This window comes from Bufo bufo, chromosome 2 (assembly GCF_905171765.1).
Source record: "Bufo bufo chromosome 2, aBufBuf1.1, whole genome shotgun sequence".
NCBI lineage: Eukaryota > Metazoa > Chordata > Amphibia > Anura > Bufonidae > Bufo > Bufo bufo.
In genome coordinates, this window is record NC_053390.1 from 536,713,025 (window position 1) to 536,739,360 (window position 26,336).

Below are 26,336 nucleotides of genomic sequence, written 5' to 3' on the forward strand. Positions count from 1 at the left end.
TAAATTTAGAATCTGTAAAGGAGATTCTAACCTATTATCATAAATACCAAGCTAAAAAGAGCTCGTGATCTGCGCTAAGTTAGATGACAAAAAGAAGGCAGTGATTAATCAATATATATATATATTTAGTAAATAACAATATTACAGTGCAAACTAATATAAAAAAACAAATTGGGGACAAATGGAATTCAATCATTGATATGCAAATTTTTAAGAAAGTCAAAGTAATCTAGAGTGTGTGTGTGTGTGTGTGTGTGTGTGTGTGTGTGTGTATATATATATATATATATATATCTACTACTATGCCTTATTATGACAATACCCTTCAATTATATTTTAAATCAATTTGATACCTGATTTCTCTCAGCCGACAAATGTCTGATTAAATCCAAATCTGGTCTATTTCAGATTTCCTCTTTTATTGATACACATATACACTCACCTAAAGAATTATTAGGAACACCTGTTCTATTTCTCATTAATGCAATTATCTAGTCAACCAATCACATGGCAGTTGCTTCAATGCATTTAGGGGGGTGGTCCTGGTCAAGACAATCTCCTGAACTCCAAACTGAATTTCAGAATGGGAAAGAAAGGTGATTTAAGCAATTTTGAGCGTGGCATGGTTGTTGGTGCCAGACGGGCCGGTCTGAGTATTTCACAATCTGCTCAGTTACTGGGATTTTCACGCACAACCATTTCTAGGGTTTACAAAGAATGGTGTGAAAAGGGAAAAACATCCAGTATGCGGCAGTCCTGTGGGCAAAAATGCCTTGTGGATGCTAGAGGTCAGAGGAGAATGGGCCGACTGATTCAAGCTGATAGAAGAGCAACGTTGACTGATATAACCACTCGTTACAACCGAGGTATGCAGCAAAGCATTTGTGAAGCCACAACACGCACAACCTTGAGGAGGATGGGCTACAACAGCAGAAGACCCCACCGGGTACCACTCATCTCCACTACAAATAGGAAAAAGAGGCTACAATTTGCACGAGCTCACCAAAATTGGACTGTTGAAGACTGGAAAAATGTTGCCTGGTCTGATGAGTCTCGATTTCTGTTGAGACATTCATTTCTGTTCAGACATTCTCGATTTCTGTTGAGTCCGAATTTGGCGTAAACAGAATGAGAACATGTATCCATCCTCTGATGGCTACTTCCAGCAGGATAATGCACCATGTCACAAAGCTCAAATCATTTCAAATTGGTTTCTTGAACATGACAATGAGTTCACTGTACTAAAATGGCCCCCACAGTCACCAGATCTCAACCCAATAGAGCATCTTTGGGATGTGGTGGAACGGGAGCTTCGTGCCCTGGATGTGCATCCCTCAAATCTCCATCAACTGCAAGATGCTATCCTATCAATATGGGCCAACATTTCTAAAGAATGCTATCAGCACCTTGTTGAATCAATGCCACGTAGAATTAAGGCAGTTCTGAAGGCAAAAGGGGGTCCAACACCGTATTAGTATGGTGTTCCTAATAATTCTTTAGGTGAATGTGTATATATATACACAATATAATTAACCATACCCGCCTAGAACTGAATTCAGTTCTTTGGAGATGATACCGTGTTTCCAACAGTACATATAAATCTCCCTGAATCGGATCAAGTTTTAGGATGATGCTGCAGGTACACCCCAATCTTATTCCAAAACAGATACTATATACAAAGTATGGTTAATTGAATATATATAGATATATATTATATTAATTAATTATCCTATAAAATATAGGTAAGGTTATACTATACCAAAATGTCAGCTAGCAGAAATCATTATCAATGGTTCCAAGATGGCTGCCTCCAATGGCTGAAAAGTGTCTTCAGGTCTCAAGATGTTTGAAGATGTTTTCTTCAAGATGATCATCCCAGGCTGATTCAAGAAGATCATTCCTCTGTCAGCTCATACCATCTTTTTATACCATCTAAAATGGGACTGGCCTGGTTCAATCATTTACTTAGTGACATCACTTTATAACTAATCCCCTAGTGATTTCACAATTTAAGCCTTAATTTTATCCTAACACTAGGTGGCACTAAGGCTCCATATATAAAAGTAAGGTGTCAGCGCTGGAAAAAGGACATGGGACACAATCGAATAATAAGTACCTGTTCAGATGGATGTAGGTTCGGCAATGCTTGTAGTACGAGTAAAGTCTTCAGAGCACTTACGGTGCGAGGCGGGTAGCAGTTCTTCTTGCTCTACTTCAAAAAAAGGCGTGCGCCGCTCCGGCCGGCAGCTGGCGCGCGCACGAAGGAGCGTGATGGTAAAGGAATCCGGGAGCGTAGCGTGTGACGTCACACCTGTCGTACAGATACCTCCGAGGACCAAAAAGCCAATCTTATGCGTTTCGAAACCTACTGGCTTCTTCGTCAGGGATGGTTGCTATAGTCAGTCCTGTGGAGTAAATAGGCATCCGGTTCCCATGGTAACTGCTAACCACTTCAACACTATTGTTCTCAGTCTGCATGTTAGAAGGATATATGCGGTGTGTTCCAATAGTTCAAGGGTTAATTTTCCTTGTGTATGAGAGGAATGTTTTTTTCATTTAGGGGTGTTTTATTATTAGAAAGCAAATAGTTCCATTTCTTGATTTAAGCACCTTGGGGCTAGACTGTTTAGTCTAAAGATCCACTTGCTCTCGCACCGTGACATCTGCTGGATGAAGTCTCCGCCTCTCATATTAGGTTTAACCTTTTCGATGCCCCCGAATGTGTAGCCAGAAAAGGTGCCCCCGTGGTATTGGGTATAGTGGCGGGACAGGGGGTGGCCATCATATTTTTTATTTGTTATTTAGATGTTCACCCATTCTGATTTTAAGCTCCCGTTTAGTTCTACCTACATATAATTTCTGGCAAGGGCATTTGATGAAATATACTACTCCCCTGGTGTTGCAAGAAATATATTGGTTGATTTTATAGGTGTGATGGATATCACCTATCTCTATTATAGGATATTTGATTAGACCAGGTTTAATCTTTTTGCAATTCTTGCATAAATTTCAGGGAAAGAAACCCCTCTGTCCTATCTGAGTATTTTTCGTATTTTTCAAATGACTGGATGATTTACATGAGGGTGCTATCATATTGGCTAGATTAGATGCCCCCTTGAATACAAATATCGGATGTGTTGGAATTTTCTCCCCTATCATTCTGTCTTGGCGTAGCATTTCCCAATGCTTCTTAACAATCTTTTTCAGGATAAATGCTCTATCACTGTATGTAGAAATGATGGGGATTTTAATGAGCGTATTAGTTGGATCGGTTTCCTCACTAGTTTGTTTTTTCTCTCTGACATTCTGCAAGAGTGCATTACGGTCAACTTCTCTAATCTGGTCCACAATTGTTTCTAGATCTTTGCCATTATATCCCTTTTCCATCAATTTATTATTTAACTCCCTAGTCTCTTCTTCAAAATGAGTGATCTCAGAACAATTCCTGCGTATCCTTATATATTGACTCCGGGGAATGTTTGTCAGCCAGATGGGCAGGTGGCAGCTGTTCAGAGGGATAAAGCTATTGCAGTCAGTAGGTTTATGGTATGTTTTTGTCTGAATACTTCCTTCATTAATAAATATTGTTAGATCCCAAAAATTAACTTGTTCCTTACTATAGTGCGGCGTAAAATGTAGGTGAAATTCATTTTTATTCAAATCCTTTAAAAACTTTTTTAGTTCCGTTTCTCCATCCTTCCAGATAAAAACAATATCGTCAATGAAACGTTTCCAGAGGACCAGACCCGCACCAAGCCCGCCATAGGGGAAGATGGTGGACTCCTCCCATCGACCCATATATAAATTTGCGAAGCTTGGTGCGAATCTGGTCCCTATCGCTGTACCCCATGTCTGCAGATAAAAATCCTGAATATATTTAAAATAATTATGGGTGAGGATAAACATGATACAGTCCCAATAAAGGTGATCTGATCTTTAGGCATCTTTCCATCTTTTTCCAGGAAGTATTCACTCGCAGATCTCCCCTTAGAATTTTCTATAACGGTATACAGCGAAGTTACGTCTAGGGTGCCCAGGATATAGCCGTCCTTCCACTTAATGTTTCTCAACAGTTGTAAAATATGTTTTGTATCCTTGAGATAGGCCGGGAGTTTCTGTACGTTACTTTGTAGTAGGGTATCGACATATTTGGATACGTTGGCTGTTAGACTGTCGATACCCAAAATAATGGGGCGGCCAGGGGGGTTAGTTGAATGTTTGTGGATTTTCAGCAAATAATAAAATATGGCGATTTTGGGGCATTGATGGTTCATATATGATGCTTCTTCCATAGTTAGTATACCTTTCGATTTTCCCTTTTTCATTAATTGATTTAATTGGTGTTTGTAGGTATTAGTTGGATCAAAATCCAATTTTCTATAAGTTTTTTTCTCACTCAGGAGTCGGATAGATTCCCTATGGTAGGACCCCTCATCCAAAATAACTATTCCCCCCCTTTGTCCGCAGGTCTAATCACTATATCATTATTGGTTTGAAGTGAGCGGATAGCCTTTATTTCCCCTGGTGATAAATTTTGCGCGTGCGTGCGTTTCTTATTTGGATTGATCTTACGGCACTAAGGCTCCATATAAAAGTCTTGGCAATTATAGCCATTTCCTGTATATTTTCTTATTAATTTGAAGAAGGGATAAACTTTAACTAAGGTTTCAGACAGAACCTTGAAGAGACCTGAAAGAGACCATGAAGTTTATCTTTTGTCAAACACCTAGTCTCCTTCTAAATCTCTGACTAAACCTAATTCATTCCAAACACCCACTACAACACTCGTGGTCATTGTTTGGTAAAAAGACAGGGTTTGTTTATGATCACCTGTGTCCACATTTCTCCATTCATAAAATCTTCAGGGAAAGAGATCATTAACTTACACTGTTCTCTGGGAGACATTCTGAAATTACATAGGAATTTCTACCTCAATTCTAACCTTAAGGCCTCATGCACACGACCTTGCCGTTTTTTGCGGTCCGCAAACCGCGGATCCACAACAAACGGAAGCCGCCCGTGTGCCTTCCGCAATTTACAGAACGGGCGGCCCATTGTAGAAATGCCTATTCTTGTCCACAAAACGGACAAGAATAGGACATGTTATATTGTTTTTGCAGGGCCACGGAACGGAGCAACAGATGCGGACAGCACTCCGTGTGCTGTCTGCATCTTTTGTGGCCCCATTGAAGTGAATGAGTCCGCACCCGAGCCGCAAAAACTGCGTCTCGGATGCGGACCCGAACAACGGTCGTGTGCATGAGGCCTAAAATGAATATATTTATAATTACCACACTCTTAGTTATATAAAACACACATTTAAATCGATGATATAAAAATCTAAATCCACTCATACATTTATTAATATAAAAACTCCAAAGAAAATTAGTCTCTTTCTATCCATTTCAACTAACCTAAAACTCACACATTTCTACTTCAGTGTCTTATCTGGGTAAATACATTTTATTAGACCTGTCTAAATTTCTTCTCACACAAGAGCAGACTATGCAAACCCTCCTAAGTTTTATAAACAAAAGTCTTACACAAGTCTAATCTCCAGTTAGTGATTCTAAATTCACAAGGGCTTGAACTTATATTACCCTCTTGAATAAGACAAAATTAGACCAAAATGGCTTCTCTTAATGTTCCTATTCATATACCTGTATAAGCCTTATATGATGGACTCTTTATACTCAAAAGTTCTGACACTGCCTATTTTGGGCCTTCAGGACCTAGCTATTGTTAAAATTTTTCTTCACATTTTTTTTTCCAACAGACTATATACACCCCTTAACCACTTCCCGCTACACTAACGCCGAAAGGCGTCATTGCTGCGGCGCTCCCAGGCTACACTAACGCCGATTGGCGTCATCTCGCGTGAGCCGAGATTTCCTGTGAACGCGCGCACACAGGCGCGCACGCTCACAGGATCGGAAGGTAAGCGAGTGGATCTTCAGCCTGCCAGCGGCGATCGTTCGCTGGCAGGCTGTAGATGCGATTTTTTTAACCCCTAACAGGTATATTAGACGCTGTTTTGATAACAGCGTCTAATATACCTGCTACCTGGTCCTCTGGTGGTCCCTTTTGCTTGGATCGACCACCAGAGGACACAGGCAGCTCAGTAATAAGTAGCACCAAACACCACTACACTACACCCCCCCCCCCTGTCACTTATTAACCCCTGATCACCCCTGATCACCCCATATAGACTCCCTGATCACCCCGCTGTCATTGATCACCCCCCTGTAAGGCTCCATTCAGATGTCTGTATGTGTTTTGCGGATCCGATCCATGTATCCGTGGATCCGTAAAAATCATACGGACGTCTGAATGGAGCCTTACAGGGGGGTGATCAATGACAGGGGGGTGATCACCCCATATAGACTCCCTGATCACCCCCCTGTCATTGATCACCCCCCCTGTAAGGCTCCATTCAGATGTCCGTATGTGTTTTGCGGATCCGATCCATGTATCCGTGGATCCGTAAAAAACATATGGACGTCTGAATGGAACCTTACAGGGGGGGTGATCAATGACAGGGGGGTGATCACCCCATATAGACTCCCTGATCACCCCCCTGTCATTGATCACCCCCCTGTCATTGATCACCCCCCTGTAAGGCTCCATTCAGACATTTTTTTGGCCCAAGTTAGGCTACTTTCACACTAGCGTTTGGGTGTCCGTTCGTGCGCTCCGTTTGAAGGGGCTCACGAGCGGCCCCGAACGCATCCGTCTGGCCCTAATGCATTCTCAGTGGAGGCGGATCCACTGAGAATGCATCCGCCTGCCAGCGCTCAGCCTCCGCTCCGCTCAGTGAGCGGACACCTGAACGCTGCTTGCAGCGTTCGGGTGTCCGCCTGGCCGTGCGGAGGTGAGCGGATCCGTCCAGACTTATAATGGAAGTCAATGGGGACGGATCCGCTTGAAGATGACACTATATGGCTCAATCTTCAAGCGGATCCGTTCCCCATTGACTTTCAATGTAAAGTCTGAACGGATCCGCTCAGGCTACTTTCAGACTTAGAAAATTTTCTAAGTAATAATGCAGACGGATCCGTTTTGAACGGATGCAAACGTCTGCATTATCGGAGCGGATCCGTCTGATGAAACATCAGACGGATCCGCTCCGAACGCTAGTGTGAAAGTAGCCTTAGCGGAAATTTTTTATTTTTATTTTTTTCTTACAAAGTCTCATATTCCACTAACTTGTGTCAAAAAATAAAATCTCACATGAACCTCACGGAATCCAAATGCGTAATTTTTTTTTAGACATTTATATTCCAGACTTCTTCTCACGCTTTAGGGCCCCTAAAATGCCAGGGCAGTATAAATACCCCACATGTGACCCCATTTCGGAAAGTAGACACCCCAAGGTATTCGCTGAGGGGCATATTGAGTCCATGAAAGATTGACATTTTTGTCCCAAGTTAGCGGAAAGGGAGACTTTGTGAGAAAAAACAAAATAAAATCAATTTCCGCTAACTTGTGGCAAAAAAAAAAAAAATTCTATGAACTCGCCATGCCCCTCATTGAATACCTTGAGGTGTCTTCTTTCCAAAATGGGGTCACATGTGGGGTATTTATACTGCCCTGGCATTTTAGGGGCCCTAAAGCTTGAGAAGAAGTCTGGGATCCAAATGTCTAAAAATGCCCTCCTAAAAGGAATGTGGGCCCCTTTGCGCATCTAGTCTGCAAAAAAGTGTCACACATCTGGTATTGCCGTACTCAGGAGAAGTTGGGGAATGTGTTTTGGGGTGTCATTTTACATATACCCATGCTGGGTGAGATAAATATCTTGGTCAAATGCCAACTTTGTATAAAAAAATGGGAAAAGTTGTCTTTTGCCAAGATATTTCTCTCACCCAGCATGGGTATATGTAAAATGACACCCCAGAAAACATTGCCCAACTTCTCCTGAGTACGGCAATACCACATGTGTGACACTTTTTTGCAGCCTAGGTGGGCAAAGGGGCCCACATTCCAAAGAGCACCTTTCGGATTTCACCGGCCATTTTTTACAGATTTTGATTTCAAACTACTTCTCACGCATTCGGGCCCCTAAAATGCCAGGGCAGTATAACTACCCCACAAGTGACCCCATTTTGGAAAGAAGACACCCCCAGGTATTTCGTGATGGGCCTAGTGAGTTCATGGAAGTTTTTATTTTTTGTCACAAGTTAGTGGAATATGAGACTTTGTAAGAAAAAAAAAAATATATCGTTTTCCGCTAACTTGTGATAAAAAATTCTAGGAACTCGCCATGCCCCTCACGGAATACCTTGGGGTGTCTTCTTTCCAAAATGGGGTCACTTGTGGGGTAGTTATACTGCCCTGGCATTCTAGGGGCCCTAATGTGTGGTAAGTAGTTTGAAATCAAAATGTGTAAAAAATGACCTGTGAAATCCTAAAGGTGCTCTTTGGAATGTGGGCCCCTTTGCCCACCTAGGCTGCAAAAAAGTGTCACACATGTGGTATTGCCGTACTCAGGAGAGGTTGGGCAATGTGTTTTGGGGTGTCATTTTACATATACCCATGCTGGGTGAGATAAATATCTTGGTCAAATGCCAACTTTGCATAAAAAATTGGGAAAAGTTGTCTTTTGCCAAGATATTTCTCTCACCCAGCATGGGTATATGTAAAATGACACCCCAAAAAACATTGCCCAACTTCTCCTGAGTACGGCAATACCACATGTGTGACACTTTTTTGCAGCCTAGGTGGGCAAAGGGAATTCCTTAGGGTGTCTACTTTCCGAAATGGGGTCATTTGTGGGGTGTTTGTACTGTCTGGCCATTGTAGAACCTCAGGAAACATGACAGGTGCTCAGAAAGTCAGAGCTGCTTCAAAAAGCGGAAATTCACATTTTTGTACCATAGTTTGTAAACGCTATAACTTTTACCCAAACCATTTTTTTTTTACCCAAACATTTTTTTTTAATCAAAGACATGTAGAACAATAAATTTAGAGAAAAATTTATATATGGATGTCGTTTTTTTTGCAAAATTTTACAACTGAAAGGGAAAAATGTCATTTTTTTGCAAAAAAAAAAAAACAGTAAATTTCGATTAATAACAAAAAAAAGTAAAAATGTCAGCAGCAATGAAATACCACCAAATGAAAGCTCTATTAGTGAGAAGAAAAGGAGGTAAAATTCATTTGGGTGGTAAGTTGCATGACCGAGCAATAAACCGTTAAAGTTGTGGAGTGCCGATTTGTAAAAAAGGGCCTGGTCACTAGGGGGGTTAATGACCAGACACATTTTTCTTTTTTTTTTTTTTTTTTTTAGTACCTGCATCTTTGAAAGCAATAACCTTTTTTTTTTCTTCTGTTCGGATATGTAAATAAATTTAGCGCCTTTTTTTCAGTCATAAATGGAGCTTTATTTTTATATAATTTTTTTAAATTTTTTTTTTTTCATTTCTTATAACTAGGGACAAAATGTTTTAAAAATAGTGGAAAAATTGTCTGTTTTTCACATTTTTACTAGCATGAAGTAAAATATTTCTTTAAAATTATGTCCTCTTTTCATAAATCATGTCATGTTGATATAGTAGACAAATGAGTTATGGACAACGGGGCCGGGGATATAATCTTTTTTAAATTTTGACTGTATTTTTTTTGTCACGAACCAGCGGGTGTGAATCCACTGTGCCACATGTCCTACCGCCTCCAAGTACGTTGTCTAAGTGAACCCCTAGATCTTCACAGTATCTCTGATGGTGGAGATAGACTTTCCCGAGGGGAACACCAGGTTGCTACCTCTTAAGGAGGATTAGCACACAAGGCAGCTGGTCCTGTCGGACCAGGAGGTATATGAGCGAGGTACCAGAGGTACAGGCGTTGTTAGCAGGCTGAGTCGTAACCAGGAGCAACAATGCAGGACCGAAGGATGAGGCAGAGGGGAAGTCAAACAGACAACAGGTTAGGGAAGGCTGCACAGGTACAGGTCAGGCAATCCGGATCGGCAACAGGATAGTCGAGGCAGGCAGGGATCAAACAGGTAGCAGAGTCCAGGTAAACATGAGTTAGAAACACAGGAACACAAGCAGATATCGGAAACCTTAACAGTACACAAGGACCTTGACACTGAGGCATCTGGGAAGGGGGCTGAGCCACTTATATATGTGCAGGAGGGCTAGGATTGGTGAGCGAGGTTACATGATCCAACCCATAAAGCACAAGATGTGATGCGCACCGGGCCTTATGGAAATGCTGCAGGAAACAAGCAGCAACCATGCTGTAGCCGAGACCGCGGCGGTAAGCAGGGGAATAGCGGCGCACAGCAGCCGATGTTACATTTTTATTTTACACTTTGTGCCTCCCATAAGGTCATAAAAGATATTTGGGAGGGAATTAAACATTAAGGGGGTTATTTATTATCCTGAAATACTCCCTATATTAGGTGACTTTTCCCCACTCACGCCAGGTCTAAAAAAAATGGGCTTGGCATGAGCGGGAAAGGAGACAGGCCGGCAGACATGTCTCGGGCATTATTTTCTATGCCTGCGATTTTGCAAGTTCTCCCACTTAGAAATCATGGAGGGGTCTGAAATTCACATTGTAGGTGTATTCCTACTCTGAGCGATAGAATAAAAAAAAAATTCAGGAAATCACATTGTATGATTTTTAAAGAATTTATTTGTCTTGCACTGCTGAACATAAGTATTTGAACACCTGAGAAAATCAGTGTTAATATTCGGTACAGAGCCTTTGTTTGCAGTTACAGAGGTCAAACGTTTCCTGTAGTTCTTGACCAGGTTTGCACACACTGCAACAGGGATTTTGACCCACTCCTCCACTCAGAGCTCCTCTAGATCTGTCAGGTTTCGGGGCTGTCACTGAGCAACACGAAGTTTCAGCTCCCTCCAAAGATGTTCTATTGGATTTAGGTCTGGAGACTGGCTAGGCCACTCCAGAACCTTGATATGCTTCTTACGGAGCCACTCCTTGGTTATCCTGGCTGTGTGCTTTGGGTCGCTGTCATGTTGGAAGACCCAGCCATGACCCATCTTCAATGCTCTGACTGAGGGAAGAAGGTTGTTGCTCAAAATCTCACAATAAATGTCCCCATTCATCCTCTCCTTAATACAGTGCAGTCGTCCTGTCCCCTTTCCAGAAAAGCACCCCCAAAGCATGATGTTAACACCCCCCTTGCTTCACAGTAGGGATGGTGTTCTTGGGATGCAACTCATCCTTCTTTTTCCTCCAAACACGACGAGTGAAGTTTAGACCAAAAAGTTCTACTTTGGTCTCATCTGACCGCATGACTTTCTCTCATGTCTCCTCTGGAACATCCAGATGGTCATTGGCAAAGTTCAGACGGGCTTGGACATGTAATTAGTGTTGAGCGAACTTCTGTTTTAAGTTCGGCGTCTAAAGTTCGGCTTCCGGTTAGCGGAGAATCCTGATATGGATTCCGAATTCCGTTGTGGTCCGTGGTAGCGGAATCAATAATCGGCCATTATTCATTCCGCTACCATGGACCACAACGGAATTCGGAATCCATATCGGGATTCTCCGCTAAACGGAAGCCGAACTTTAGACGCCGAACTTAAAACAGAAGTTCGCTCAACACTACATGTTGACTTGAGCAGGGGAACCTTCCGTGCAATGCAGGATTTAAAACCATGACGGCATAGTGTTCTACCAACAGTGACCTTTGAAACTGTGGTCCCAGCTCTCTTCATGTCATTGGCCAGCTCCTCCCTTGTAGTTCTGGGATGATTCCTCACCTTTCTTATCATCAGTGATACCCCACGAGGAGAGATCTTGCTTGGAGCCCCAGTCCGAGGGAGACTGATAGTCGTCTTTAGCCTCTTCCATTTTCTAACAATTGCTCCAACAGTTGATCTATTTTCACCAAGCTGCTTGGCAATTGCCCCGTAGCCCTTACCAGCCTTGTGGAGGTCCACAATTTTGTCTCTGGTGTCCTTTGACAGCTCTTTGGTCTTGCCCATGGTAGTAGTTGGCATCTGACTGACTGTGGGGTGGACAGGTGTCTTTAGAGAGCTCAGACAGGTACTACTAAGTTAGATTAATGAGTGGAGTAGAGGTGGACTTTTTAAAGGCACAGTAACAGGTCTTTGAGAGCCAGAATTCTTGCTGTTTCTTAGGTGTTCAAATACTTATGTTCAGCAGTGCAAGACAAATACATTCTTTAAAAATCATACAATGTGATTTATTTTTTTTATTTTATATTCTGTCTCTCAGATTGGGAATGCACCTAAAATGTGAATTTCAGACCCCTCCATGATTTCTAAGTGGAAGAAGTTGCAAAATCGCAGGGCGTTCAAATACTTCTGTTCCTCACTGTATGTAGATGCTTGCGCCAGATATAGGGCTTTTTAAGTCTTAATAAATGACCCCCAAAATGTGTTGTCCTTTATTTTTCTTGTAACTGACGCTAACATATTAGCCCCTGTAAGGCCCCACTGCAGAGCTGATCTGGGTCTGCTTAGATACAGCAGCTTATGCAGATATCTGGCTCCAGCCACTTTTTGACTTCCATATACAGAGATGGAAAAGGCAGGGATGTCCTTGCAGAGATAAGCATGGACTGCCTGGATGTATATAGTCAAGATGTGGTCTGGAACTGGATAAAGGAGTTGTCACGCTTCGGTGAGGGACAGAAACACCACACCGAGCATAGAAGGGAAGGAGGAAACAGGGAATCAGTCCTGAGAACTAGGGAAGGAAGATGGACACCTTCTAGTGAAAACCCTAACCAAAATCCTGACTGACTACCAGTATGAACAGACCCCAAAGGTAGGTAGAGTTCATACATAGGAATACCTAGAGTCCTATCTATCCCTATAGGACCCTGGTACTAATGGCAGGGACAAGACTACCTGTTCCTTCAAAAGGAAGGACGAACAGGAGTCTACTACAGGCCTAATAAAAACAATAGGAAAATGCAACACACAAAACCCAAAGAAAATACAAAAGGGAAAGGAAAAGATTTAACTTCAAAGAGGCTATAGAAGCATTAGGAACTCAGCCGACATTTAACCACAAACGATCCACAGGCACAGAAGCTATAAACCCCACAGCATAGTGGGAGAAGCAACTATAAATAAGGAAGGTTAAATGACCACATAAGCAACACCAGGAGGCAAGGGGAGTGGCCATTACCAGAAACAACACAGGCACCTATTGATCCACAAGGAAAACCTGTCAGATCAAACCACGTGTTACCAGTCTCACAGATCTCCTGCCACTCACTGTTACCAGGACGTCCGTATGTCTCGGTACGTCTGTGACAGTTTTCTCCTTTTAAAGGTCATCAGATCGGTGGGGGTCTGACACCCAGGACCCATCCTGATTGGCTGTTTGAAAAGGCAGCGCCACGGCCTTCTCTCAGCTTGAAGACACATTCATCGGTAATGTGACCTAGGCACAGCTCAGCCCCATACAATGTACATCCCTATCCAGAGGATAGGTCATCAGTATTAAAATCTCGGAAAACCCTTTTAAATGCAGCTCCGTTCACGTTCAATGGGACTGCCATAGATATTGAGCACTGTATTCGGCTATATCCAGCAGAGGGTAAATAGACTGGCACTAAAGCAGATATTTTCGACCGGACAATCCATGCATTTGGGGGCTCTCTTTCTCGTGATTATCAGGGCCCCGGCGGTGAAACCCTCACCGATCAGATATTTATCCCCTATGTTGTCTTTTTAATTTGCCCCCTTTAAAGAGATAGAGAAATAATTTAATGATTGAGTGGGGGGAGGGGGAAGTATTTAAGGTAAGAAAGGTTTCAATCTGCACTTTTAAAAGAGGAAGGAAATTTGTTGGGTCTGTAGGAAAACTTCTTAAAGGGACACTTACATCAGAAAGAGGTATTTTGTAAAAACAATATTCATATAAAACAATTTTACTTTTACAATCTTTGTTTTACTTTTTCATTTTAGCCTTCTGTTAGAGTCTGCACAAAACCTCTTTTAAAGATAGGTAATCCATTGTCAGTTTACTACTGCTGTGAGGGGAATGTGTTATCTACAGATAATCCTCATTATAATAGTAGATGTAGAATTGGGATGCCAGTAAGACAGCTTTAATGTTCTCTTGATAGGCCTATATAAAAATGCTCAAAGAATAGCATTGCATTGATTAGTGTAATGCAGGCATCCTCAAACTGCGGCCCTCCAGCTGTTGTAAAACTACAACTCCCACAATGCCCTGCTGTACGCTGATACCTGTAGGCTGTTCGGGCATGCTGGGAGTTGTAGTTTTGCAACAGCTGGAGGGCCGCAGGTTGAGGATGCCTGGTGTAATGTGTGATTGGCTAATTGAGTCACACACATAACCCAGCTACAGTCATGGCCTGACTGAGAGATAGGTTGTTAATATGTAATAAAAGTTTTTTGATGGAAGTGTCCCTTTACAGCTCCAATATTTGATAGGAAGTTGAAAAACCGTGAACTAGCTGCATGGTCTTTTTTCAAAGATGTGGTTCCTTTGGGTTCTAGGAAATAGTACAACTATTGCCCACATTTATCAAGATTTTTTTTTAATAAACTGAATCAAATCTATTAAAAAGTGCAGGCCTCTTATTAAATTTGGTGCATCTTGGACTGTCCTTAAAGACTGAAAATTAAATCTTTACCTGCGCAGTTGGCATAGGTTAGCATTACAGTTAGCTGCATTTTTTTTTTTTACAGGTAATGATTAAGGCTACTTTCACACTGGCGTTTTGGCTTTCAGTTTGTGAGATCCGTTCAGGGCTCTCACAAGCGGTCCAAAACGGATCAGTTTTGCCTTAATGCATTCTGAATAGAAAAGGATCCGCTCAGAATGCATCAGTTTGACTCCGTTCAGTCACCATTCCGCTCTGGAGGCCGACACCAAGACGCTGCCTGCAGCGTTTTGCTGTCCGCCTGACGAAGCAGAGCCAAACATCCTGGCACACAATGTAAGTCAATAAGGACGGATCCGCTTTCTCTGACACAATAGAAAACTGATCCATCCCCCATTGACTTTCAATGGTGTTCAAGACTAATCCGTCATGGCTATAGACAACATAATACAACTGTATCTGTTCATGATGGATGCATGCGGTTGTATTATTGTAACGTAAGCGTTTTTGCAGATCCATGACGGATCCGCAAAATACGCTAGTGTGAAAGTAGCCTAATCTGTTTAATTTATCAAGTGCTACCATGTGTTCTCAACATTTTTCAAAACCTTTCGAGCAACAAGAAAAAATTCAAAATATAGCACAAATATGACGTATGCCATGATTTGTGACTTAGATTCCATAGTGAGTGCAGAATATCACATAGCATTCACATTATGCAATCTCATCTGAACTTTTTGCTCATAAAACTTGTCATCTATAAGTGACAAACAAGGCACACTCTTTCTTCATGACATTCTTTTCATGGAGCACTGCTAAAAGGGACATTGCTAGGGTCTCAAAAGAATCGGGGCACAAGCCCCAATCTCCCCCTTCCACCTACCACAGTACTTGGACAGAAGAATACAGCACCACATACCTCTTATATCCAGTGATGTCTCTGATGTAGATGTTCTCTTTCTGCATCTTCTCCATTCAACACATGACAACATCTTTCACAATTTGTCTCTGCAGAGTTTACCACACAGACATCTTAGATTCCTCACTTTTCGATCCTGGTGCCAAAACACTGTTTATCTTGCTGCTTCCCCCAATACCGTGCCCTCTGTGCTCCCCAATGTCCTCAAATATTATTCTGTAGAGATAACAGTGCCATACATAGTCTCCAAAGTGCTCCTAATAGTCCCACCAATAGTAATAATCTTCTCCTAGAGTTCTCTAATTAACTGTAGTGCCCCCTACAATGATAATGCTCCTCGAAAGTGTCCCTATAGTATTAGTGCCTTCCATATTGTGCCCAATAAAATGAATTCACCCACAGAAACCATAGTAGTAATAATACCCCATAGTGCCCCCAGTAGTGATAAATCTCCCCAAAGTGCTCCCAGTAGTAATAATGACAATGACAAATGAAAAATTTGTGATGGCAATTTCTCGCAGGAGTTCAAAGCACGGAGATAGCTGTGTGGCTGGGGTGACTCCCTGGGAAGTCATTGGCTGCCATACAGGGAAATGAGTGCCCCCAGTAGCAATAAGGCCCCTCCATAATGCCCCATGTAGATCCCCCGGTGGTTCTAGTACCCCACTAGTTAGAATGCCTCCTATTGTGCTCCCAGTAATTTTAATGGCCCCTAATAGTGCCCCAGTAGTTATATTGCCCCTTGTAGAACCTCCAGTAGTTATTACACCACCTTGTAGAGTCTCCAGTAGTGATAATAACCCAGTAGTCCCTATAGTTAGAATAGTGCTCCAAATTGTTATAATGCCGTCTCTAGTACCCCCAGTAGATATAATGCCTCCTATAGTGCCCTCATAATTATAATGGCCCCATGTAGTGCCCCAATAATTATAATGGCCCCGTGTAGTACACCCAGTAGCTATAATGCCCACTAAAATACCCTTAGTAGGTATAATGCTCTCTATAGTCCCCCTAGTAGTTGTTATGCCCTTTTTTGGTACCCCCAGTAGTTATAATGCAACCCATAGGACCCTCAGTAAGTATAAATCCCCTGTAGTGCCACTAATGGGTATAATTCCCCCCACCCCTCCCCCGTTGTGCCACCAGTAGGTATAACACCTCTTTGTAGTGCCCCCAATATGTATAAGGCTACTTTCACACTTGCGTTCGGAGCGGATACGTCTGGTGTCTGCACAGACGGATCCGCTCCTATAATGCAAATGATGGGATCCGTTCAGAACGGATCCGTCTGCATTATCTTTCAGAAAAAATTTTAAGTCTGAAAGTTAGTCAGACGGATCCGTCCAGACTTTACATTGAAAGTCAATGGGGGACGGATCCGTTTGAAATTGCACCATATTGTGTCAACTTCAAACGGATCCATCCCCATTGACTTACATTGTAAGTCTGGGCGGATCCGTTTGGCTCCGCACGGCCAGGCGGACACCCGAACGCTGCAAGCTGCGTTCGGGTGTCCGCCTGCTGAGCGGAACGGAGGTCAAACGGTGCCAAACTGATGCATTCTGAGCGGATCCGCATCCACTCAGAATGCATTGGGGCCGTACGGATCCGTTCGGGGCCGCTTGTGAGAGCCTTCAAACGGAACTCACAAGCGGAACCCCGAACGCTAGTGTGAAAGTAGCCTAATGTGTCCTTTTGTGCCCCTAGTATTATAGTGCACTCATGTAGTGCCTCCAGAACTTATAGTGACCCCTGCAGTGTCCCCACTACTTATAGTGCCCCCCCCCTTGAGTTATAATGCCACCACATAGTGCCCCAGTAGGTATAATGCCCTGTTAGTGTCCCCAGGACTTATAGTACCCCGTTTAGTGTTGCCAGTCCTTATAGAGCTCCCTTGTAGTAATAATGCACCCCTCTCAATGGTGCACCCAGTACCATCTTTTCCCAATGCCAGTTTGAAAAAAAAATACTCACTTGACTTTGCTTCCTTGATTGCTACCAAGGTTGCTAGAGTCCTGCAATAATGGGTGATGACTGTTAGTTTTTATTTTAAAATAAAAGGGCTGCTTACAAATGGGAAGTTTCTACTTTGTGTACACCAAATAAAAACCTGTTGTATTCAACTTAAAGGGGATGTCTCACTTCAGCAAATGGCATTTATTATGTAGAGGCAGTTAATACAAGGCACTTACTAATGTATTGTTATTGTCCATATTGCTTCCTTTGATGGCAGGATTAATTTTCCCATCACTTTATAAACGTCTTGTTTCCATGGTTAAGGCCACCCTGCAATCCAGCAGCAGTGGTCATGCTTGCACACTATAGGAAAAAGCGCTAACCTATGTGTGCTCCCAAGATCCTGGCCACCAGAGAGGCTAGCGCTTCTTCCTATAGTCCTAAAGCATGACCACTGCTGCTGGATTGCAGGGTGGACGTAACCATGAAAACGAGCAGTGTATAATGTGATGGAAAAATGAATCCAGCCAGCAAAGGAAGCAATATGGATAATCACAATACATTACTAAGTGCCTTTTACTACCGTAACTTTCTCTACATGATAAATGCCACTTGCTGAAGTGAGACAACCCCTTAGTGAATTTTTCATTTTCTTTCTTTGTAGCTGTTAAAAGGCAAAAAAGGATTTAAAATATTTTTCACTGTAGATATTTCTATAATGTTTGAAAAAATAATTTTGTGCAGTAAAGAGCTTAATACATCTATCCCATTGTAAATTTCATTTTTTATGAACATACATAGTAAATACACATAGAAGCTTTAGGGGTTCATAGATTATGAGCATGTAATGTATGAGTGTGGCAGCTGATCACTGGCTAAATCGGTGATGTGCTGTATATACTGGCATCATTGCTGTGGCCAGTGATTGTCATAAACCTGTGGGAAGCATAGCATGTCATTGCTCTAGCTTAATAAACAGAGACCATCGGGAGGCCACTGAACTGTCGATGTGGGAATATTATCACTCATCATTTAAACTCCCATATTTTGTTATATGCTGGTTTCTTGTTTTAGATAGCAAATGACACTGTTCCAGGAAAGTTAGTCTGGTTGGGAGAGACCAGCTCAGCATATGGTGGAGGATCCCCGGGATTATCAAATACTTATATTAATGGCTTCATGTAAGTAAATATCTGCCTCCATTACTTTGTACAACATTTGAGTAACTTCAGTTAACGATTAAGTAACCATATTCACCTTCCTACAAAGCTGTAATTTTATGTCTTGAATTAATGTATACAATTTTTTTTAATGTGCCTTTAAATGTGATGATATTGTAATGATAAGACTGGACTACATTGTTTATGCTAATTGTACCCACAGAGTCTGTGTACCCCCTGGCATATAGAGTAACTACTGGTAAAACATTATTTTAGTGGCGTCACCATTCCTGTGTTGGTTGATGACGTCAGGAATGGTATCTGTGGACTCTCATACTGCTGGATGTGTTAGACAGAGGGGGCCATAACTGGTGCACGATGTATTACTTAACGGTGGACATTGACCTGATGTGAGATTGGGCAGAGTGAGTGCAAACTGCTGTGAGACTGAGCAAAGATCTGGGCCTAGACAGACACTGAGGAGCACATTGATGGGATGTGAAAGTCAGAGGCTGGGGAGTGACTTAAGTCTCAGGAAAAGTGGAGTCTGCCTGGCTGTGGAGCGCAATAAAAAGAGACAGACCCTGGCAGATAAATCCTCAAAGTCGGTTGGCGATAGAGGAGAACCGCAAAGGCTGGCAAGTCTTAGAGACTGTTGTAAGGGCCCAACAAGTTGATCAATAGGAATGCTTGCCCATGGCCAGACTAAAGGCCAGAGAGACTGGGAGAAAATATTGTGCTGTGAGTAGAGGAAAAAGAGAAAGTATCTCAATGTGACCACACAGGCTCAATGTCTGTAGAAATCCTTGGGAGGAAAGGAGTGTTACAAGTTATGTTTGACCCAATATTCTGTCAAACCACCAATAATGAGTTGACCTTCATTTAGAATGTTGTAGGCGCTTTCCAATATAAGTATTCTCTGAGCAGTGCCAAAGGGATGTGATCATTTTATAAAGTCCCGCCATTCTCAATACCAGTGGTGGTCTGAGATCACCAGATCCAATCATCAGAGGAAATCCAGTTGAAGGTTTCTTGTAATGTGCATGTAATAATTGTATAGTTCTAACTAAAACAGGTGAAGTAAAGCTTTTACCAAATGTATTTCTACCCATAACTCTCCTGTTCTACTTTGCTACATCAAACAGGTGGCTAGACAAGCTGGGAATGTCTGCTAAACTGGGAATTGATGTAGTTATGAGACAGGCCTTGTTTGGTGCTGGGTCTTACAATCTGGTGGATTCTGATTTTGAACCTTTACCTGTAAGTAAATATAGAATAGGTATGTACTGTAGTTGTTTGGATATACAATAAGTTGCCCTAGCCAAATGTTTTTCATACTGTATTAAGCAGACCTCCACCCTACAATGTGTTGCATATAGAGTGGGTAGTACTGTGTGTATGCTATGCGTTACGGGTGCTGTAGGTTATATCTAGAGATGAGCGAATTGGTCGGGAGATTCGGGTACGAATAAATTTGACCCAAACTAAATGCTCTAATTGCCCTGAAAATTTGTCTATCACACTCTGAGCCCCCCTAGGACTTATATTTTTTCCTCTTTTGTGTTTCTCTCTTTTATTTTTATAATTTTTCTCTCTGTCTCCCCCCTTTCCAGCTCTTTAACACAAAGATAGCATTCCTTATATACAATATACTCTGCAGGTGATGCATTAAAATATACTTATTTGTACACTTTAACCTGTAGAAAATTTGCAACAGGTTTTTGGAAACAAATGTGCAATTGCACAACGTCTTCAGCCTGTGACACTGGAAAATACACTTATTGTACATTTATTAACTGTAGAAGATTTGCAACAGGTTTTTGGGGAAAAAGGTTAGCTTCTGCACATAAAAAAAAAAATTCTCTTTAAAAACTGATGTGCAGTACAACACAGTCTAACTAAATATATCTTCCCAATCCCTAACTGTGTCTGGGGCTGAGCTCAGAATGGCATCTATGCTTGGGGCCTTACATAGTTCTTAATAGACCAGTCAATATCCTCCCACTTACCCTCTCAATACCCTCCTACTTATAGGAGATATTTTATTCTTATATTATTTAGCATTTTATGTGCTGTAAAAACGCTTATTTTTGGTATACTACTAAGCTCATTATTTTATCGTTTTTATAATATTGTAAAAACAGAATACTTACAATCACATACAATATTTCCATTAGGATTACTGGTTGTCACTGGTATTTAAGAACTTGGTTGGATCCATTGTTTTGAATGCAAGTTTCAGGAGTAAGAATGTAAATGTGGAAAACATTAGGATTTATCTTCATTGCACTAATATTAACAAGTAAGTTTTCTATTTCTCTCTACTAAGTTTTATTTTTTTTATATATTATTATTTCAAAATGCCATTAAATTAATTCCAGGGTGCTGTCCGTAGTGCAATCAAGTACAATCAACATGAGAAATATAAGCTTACTGAGTGACAGAGGGAGAGCCCTGCCCGTGAGGATGGGAGGCCCCCCAAACACACTATGCTATTGTCAGCTGAATCTTCCATTTTCAGCAGGAGCAGTCAACGGTCTAACATATATGGGGAGAGAAGAATCGGGTGCTTTCAATGTCTGATCCTTAAAGGGTCACCAGAATTAACCCGATTAAACTAGCTGACATTAGCGATGTGCTAATTTCAGCTGAACCTAACTAGCCTATTCCTACTTTTATCTATGCCCCCGTTACTCCAGAAATATAACTTTTCTAATATGCTAATTAGCCTCTAGGTGCAGGGGAGGCTTTGCCCCTGCTCCTAGAGGCTCCGTTCTCCCACCTCTGGCCACGCCCTGCTACACTAGATTGACAGGGCCAGTCAGCGTTGGTCTCCTACTGCTGGCCCTGTCTGCCGTTTAAATCTCGCGTCTGCACCGTCCCGTTCAGTATTCAGCGCAGGCGCAGTGAGTGAAGGGCGCTTGCGAGATTTCCACAGCGCACAGGGCCGGCAGTTGGAGTTGAAGGCTGCCTGGCCCTGTCAATCTAGTGTAGCAGGGTGTGGCCAGAGGTGGGAGAACGGAGCCTCTAGGAGCAGGGGCAACGTTCTCCCTGCTCCTAGAGGCTAATTAGCATATTATAAACTTCTGGAGTAACGGGGGCATAGAAAAAAGTAGGAATAGACTAGTTAGGTTCAGCTGACATTAGCACATCACTAATGTTAGCTAAATTAATAGGGTTAATTCTGGTGACAGAAACCCTTTAAGCTGCTGCTAGAGGTGTTCTTTCCATTGAAAATACACACACTCAGCCAAGTGCATATGTGTATTGGTGAGTCAGGGCACTTAGCTGTGGGCCGAGTTGTGTATGGAGGAGCCTGGAGAAAAAGCTGTCGGCTGCCCGACAGTTATTGAAGGTGTGTGGACACCTTTGCAATCTACAAATAATTATATATCCAGATATATTCATTTTATAAATCTAGCTAATCTTTCTCTATAACCTACTGTATACCTCAGATTTTTACATAGCTATCAGAAGAGCCAAGGCTACTTTCACACTAGCGTTTTTGTTGGATCCGGCTGGGTTCAGGAAAAACGCTTCCGTCATGGTAATATAACCGTCTGCATCTGTTATGAACGGATCTGGTTGTATTATCTTTAACATGGCCAAGACGGATCCGTCATGAACTCCATTGAAAGTCAGTTTTCTATTGTGTCAGAGAAAACGGATCAGTCCCCATTGACTTGCATTGTGGGTCATGACTGATCCGTCTTGCTCCACATCCCAGGAAGGAAAGCAAACTGCAGCATGCTGCGGTTTTCTCTCCGGTCTGAGAACGGAACAGAATGCATTTTGGAGCATTCCGTCCTGTTCAGTTACGTTTTATCCCCATTGACAATGAATGGGGACAAAACGGAAGCGTTTTTTTCCAATATTGAGACCCTATGACAGATCTCAATACCGGAAAATATTAATGCTAGTGTGAAAGTAGCCTAAGCTACCCATTTAATTTTTAAACCTGCCCAGTTGTCTTGGGAATGGATGACAAAACTTGAGCCAGACTAAAACTGGTGCCATGGATTTTAGTTAGTGGATGTTGGATATCTCTTTTACTATTTCCTGCCTTGTAGTTTGTTATAGTACTGGTATATCTGTCAACATGAATTAAAAGGGTTGTCCAGCTTTTTACAACTGATGGCCTATCACTATCCAATCGACAGGGGTCTGACACCCTGTACCCATGCAGATGAGCTGTTTGAGTATAGCTTCACTGCCAGAACTGCACAGATCCATCCACCATGTAGTGGGCAGAGCTGGTGACTGAAGCATAGCTCATATTGAGGTTAATGGGAGCAGCACCGTGGTAGCCAGCTGCATCCACTACAAAACAGACAGAGCAGCGTAGATATACTGAAACGCCTGGAGTGTGGGTTGTCGAACTGCAATTTATCAGTGATGGGTCATCCTGAGGATAGACCATTATTTGTAAAAATCTGTAACATAGTACATAAGGCCGAAAAAAGACATTTGTCCATCTAGTTTGGCCTGTCATCCTGCAAGTTGATCCAGAGGAAGGCAAAAAAAAAACTGTGAGGTAGAAGCCAATTTTCCCCACTTTAGGGGAATAAAAAATTCCTTCCCGACTCCAATCAGGCAATCAGAATAACTCCCTGGATCAACGACCCCTCTCTAGTAGCTATAGCCTGTAATATTATTACGCTCCAGAAACACATCCAGGCCCCTCTTGAATTCCTTTATTGTACTCACCATCACCACCTCCTCAGGCAGAGAGTTCCATAGTCTCACTGCTCTTACCGTAAAGAACCCTTTTCTATGTTTGTGTACAAACCTTCTTTCCTCCAGACGCAGAGGATGTCCCCTCATCAGTCACAGTCCTGGGGATAAATAGATGATGGGATAGATCTCTGTACTGACCCCTGATATATTTATACATATTAATTAGATCTCCCCTCAGTCGTCTTTTTTCTAAAGTGAATAACCCTAATTTTGATAATCTTTCAGGGTACTGTAGTTGCCCCATTCCAGTTATTACTTTAGTTGCCCTCCTCTGGACCCTCTCCAGCTCTGCTATGTCTGCCTTGTTTACAGGAGCCCAGAACTGTACACAGTACTCCATGTGTGGTCTGACTAGCGATTTGTAAAGTGGTAGGACTATGTTCTTATCACGGGCATCTATGCCCCTTTTGATGTAACCCATTATCTTATTGGCCTTGGCAGCAGCTGCCTGACACTGGTTTTTGCAGCTTAGTTTGCTGTTTATTAAAATTCCTAGATCCTTTTCCATGTCAGTGTTACCGAGTGTTTTACCATTTAGTATGTACAGGTGACTTGCATTATTCCTTCCCATGTGCATAACTTTACATTTGTCAGTGTTAAACCTCATCTGCCACTTATCTGCTCAAGCCTGCAATCTATCCAGATCCCTCTGTAGTAGTATACTGTCCTCTTCAGTGTTAATTACTTTACACAGTTTAGTGTCATCTGCGAAAATTGATATTTTACTGTGCAAGCCTTCTACAAGATCATTAATAAATATATTGAAGAGAATAGGGCCCAATACTGACCCCTGAGGTACCCCACTAGTGACAGTGACCCAATCTGAGCGTGTACCGTTAATAACCACCCTCTGTTTTGTATCATTGAGCCAGTTACTTACCCACATACAGACGTTTTCTCCCAGTCCGAGCATTCTCATTTTATATACTAATCTTTTATGTGGTACAGTGTCAAAAGCCCAGATATACGAGAGCCATTGATTCACCGCTGTCAAGTCTAGAACTTACCTCCTCATAGAAACTGATTAAATTAGTTTGGTATGACCGATCCCTCATGAAGCCTCATGTACAATCCCTTTAACTTAAGCATTACTTGCATAGCACATTGTACTGTAACTTACCTTATTTTATTTTCACTGGTTCAGCCCTAAGTACAAAGTAGGAGATGTTACACTGTTTGCCATGAACTTGAACAGCTACTCTCAGGAAATTCAGTTGCCAAGCATTCTGTCTGGAAAGTTTGTGGATGAATATCTTCTTTTACCTGGAGAAGGAGGACTACTTTCTCAGTAAGTTCCATGACCAAGTGATGTTATGTTAACTGCAAACTCAGCTAAACAGTACTTCCTATCATTCCATTGATGGTTGGACTGGAGTTCCTTTGACCCACCACCATCAGTCTGTGCAGATCATGCACATGTCCACTCCCTAATTTCACTGCATTAGAAATAGACATTAGTGAAAGTGATTGACTCTAAAGTCAGCTCAAAGTTGAATTGTTTTCTGCTGGACCATAGAAGACCCAGTAAATTAGGGGTACACTGTTATATCAGAGCCTGGGCCTACTGGGGTTGTACTGGCCCATCAGAGTACCAGATGATCCTAGGCCTACTGGGCAGATTCCAGTTGTACGAGTCATACTGCTATGGGCTCATAATATATGCATGTATGGCACACAGAGGTTTTTCCTGACTGACTCACAGAGTCCATGGGAAAACAACTTGTGGCGTGTTCTTTACAGAAGTATTTTCTTCTATAAGTATTGTTACTAGCTGTTCTGTCTTCATACACGTTCACACAGTGTGCAGTCTGACATTCAGAATAAACCATTCCTGTCTTCCAAATAAGAGGACTGTTCTTTGTAGTTTAACTTGTTTATTGGTAAAACAGGATTGTTTGATAAAACTACAAGAATACAAATAGCAAGTATAAGTATAAAGTATAGATAGCATGTACAAACTACAAAAAATAGCGTGGTGTTAAAAGGCAGGAAGTGCTCAACCCCATGTACTATAACATGTAGCATGTACTATAACATTTAACATTAACATTGAAGCACATGGTAAAATGTCTAGTTAACAGTAGTAACAACTCCCTGAGTAAGAATTACAACTAGCTGAACAGCTCTGCATAACACAATATCCCTGAAGCAAAGGTAGATCTCTCACCAGATACAGTGGGATGCGAAAGTTTGGGCAACCTTGTTAATCGTCATGATTTCCCTGTATAAATCGTTGGTTGTTACGATAAAAAATGTCAGTTAAATATATCATATAGGAGACACACAGTAATATTTGAGAAGTGAAATGAAGTTTATTGGATTTACAGAAAGTGTGCTATAATTGTTTAAACAAAATTAGGCAGGTGCATAAATTTGGGCACTGTTGTCATTTTATTGATTCCAAAACCTTTAGAACTAATTATTGGAACTCAAATTGGCTTGGAAAGCTCAATGACCCCTGACCTACATACACAGGTGAATCCAATTATGAGAGAGTATTTAAGGGGGTCAATTGTAAGTTTCCCTCCTCTATTAATTTTCTCTGAAGAGTAGCAACATGGGGGTCTCAAAACAACTCTCGAATGACCTGAAGACAAAGATTGTTCACCATCATGGTTTGGGGGAAGGATACAGAAAGCTGTCTCTGAGATTTCAGCTGTCTGTTTCCACAGAGGAAATGGAAGACCACAGGCTCAGTTCAAGTTAAGGCTCGAAGTGGCAGACCAAGAAAAATCTCGGATAGACAGAAGCGACGAATGGTGAGAACAGTCAGTCAACCCACAGACCAGCACCAAAGACCTACAACATCATCTTGCTGCAGATGGAGTCACTGTGCATCGTTCAACCATTCGGCGCACTTTACACAAGGAGATGCTGTATGCGAGAGTGATGCAGAGGAAGCCTTTTCTCCGCCTACACAGCACAAAAAGTGCCGCTTGAGGTGGGCTAAAGCACATTTGGACAAGCCAGCTTCATTTTGGAA

At 42.0% G+C, this 26,336-nt stretch overlaps 1 protein-coding gene across 2 annotated transcripts in view; it reads left to right on the plus strand.

The window, feature by feature from the left end:
- HPSE (heparanase) overlaps positions 1-26,336 on the plus strand; it is a 77,030-nt gene that overhangs the window by 46,871 nt on the left and 3,823 nt on the right. For both annotated transcript variants that reach the window (XM_040418005.1, XM_040418004.1), the window contains 4 exons: positions 18,531-18,637; positions 19,762-19,876; positions 20,794-20,918; positions 24,498-24,641. In XM_040418005.1, coding sequence (XP_040273939.1) covers positions 18,531-18,637; positions 19,762-19,876; positions 20,794-20,918; positions 24,498-24,641 — 491 coding nt within the window. The remainder of the gene's footprint in view (positions 1-18,530; positions 18,638-19,761; positions 19,877-20,793; positions 20,919-24,497; positions 24,642-26,336) is intronic.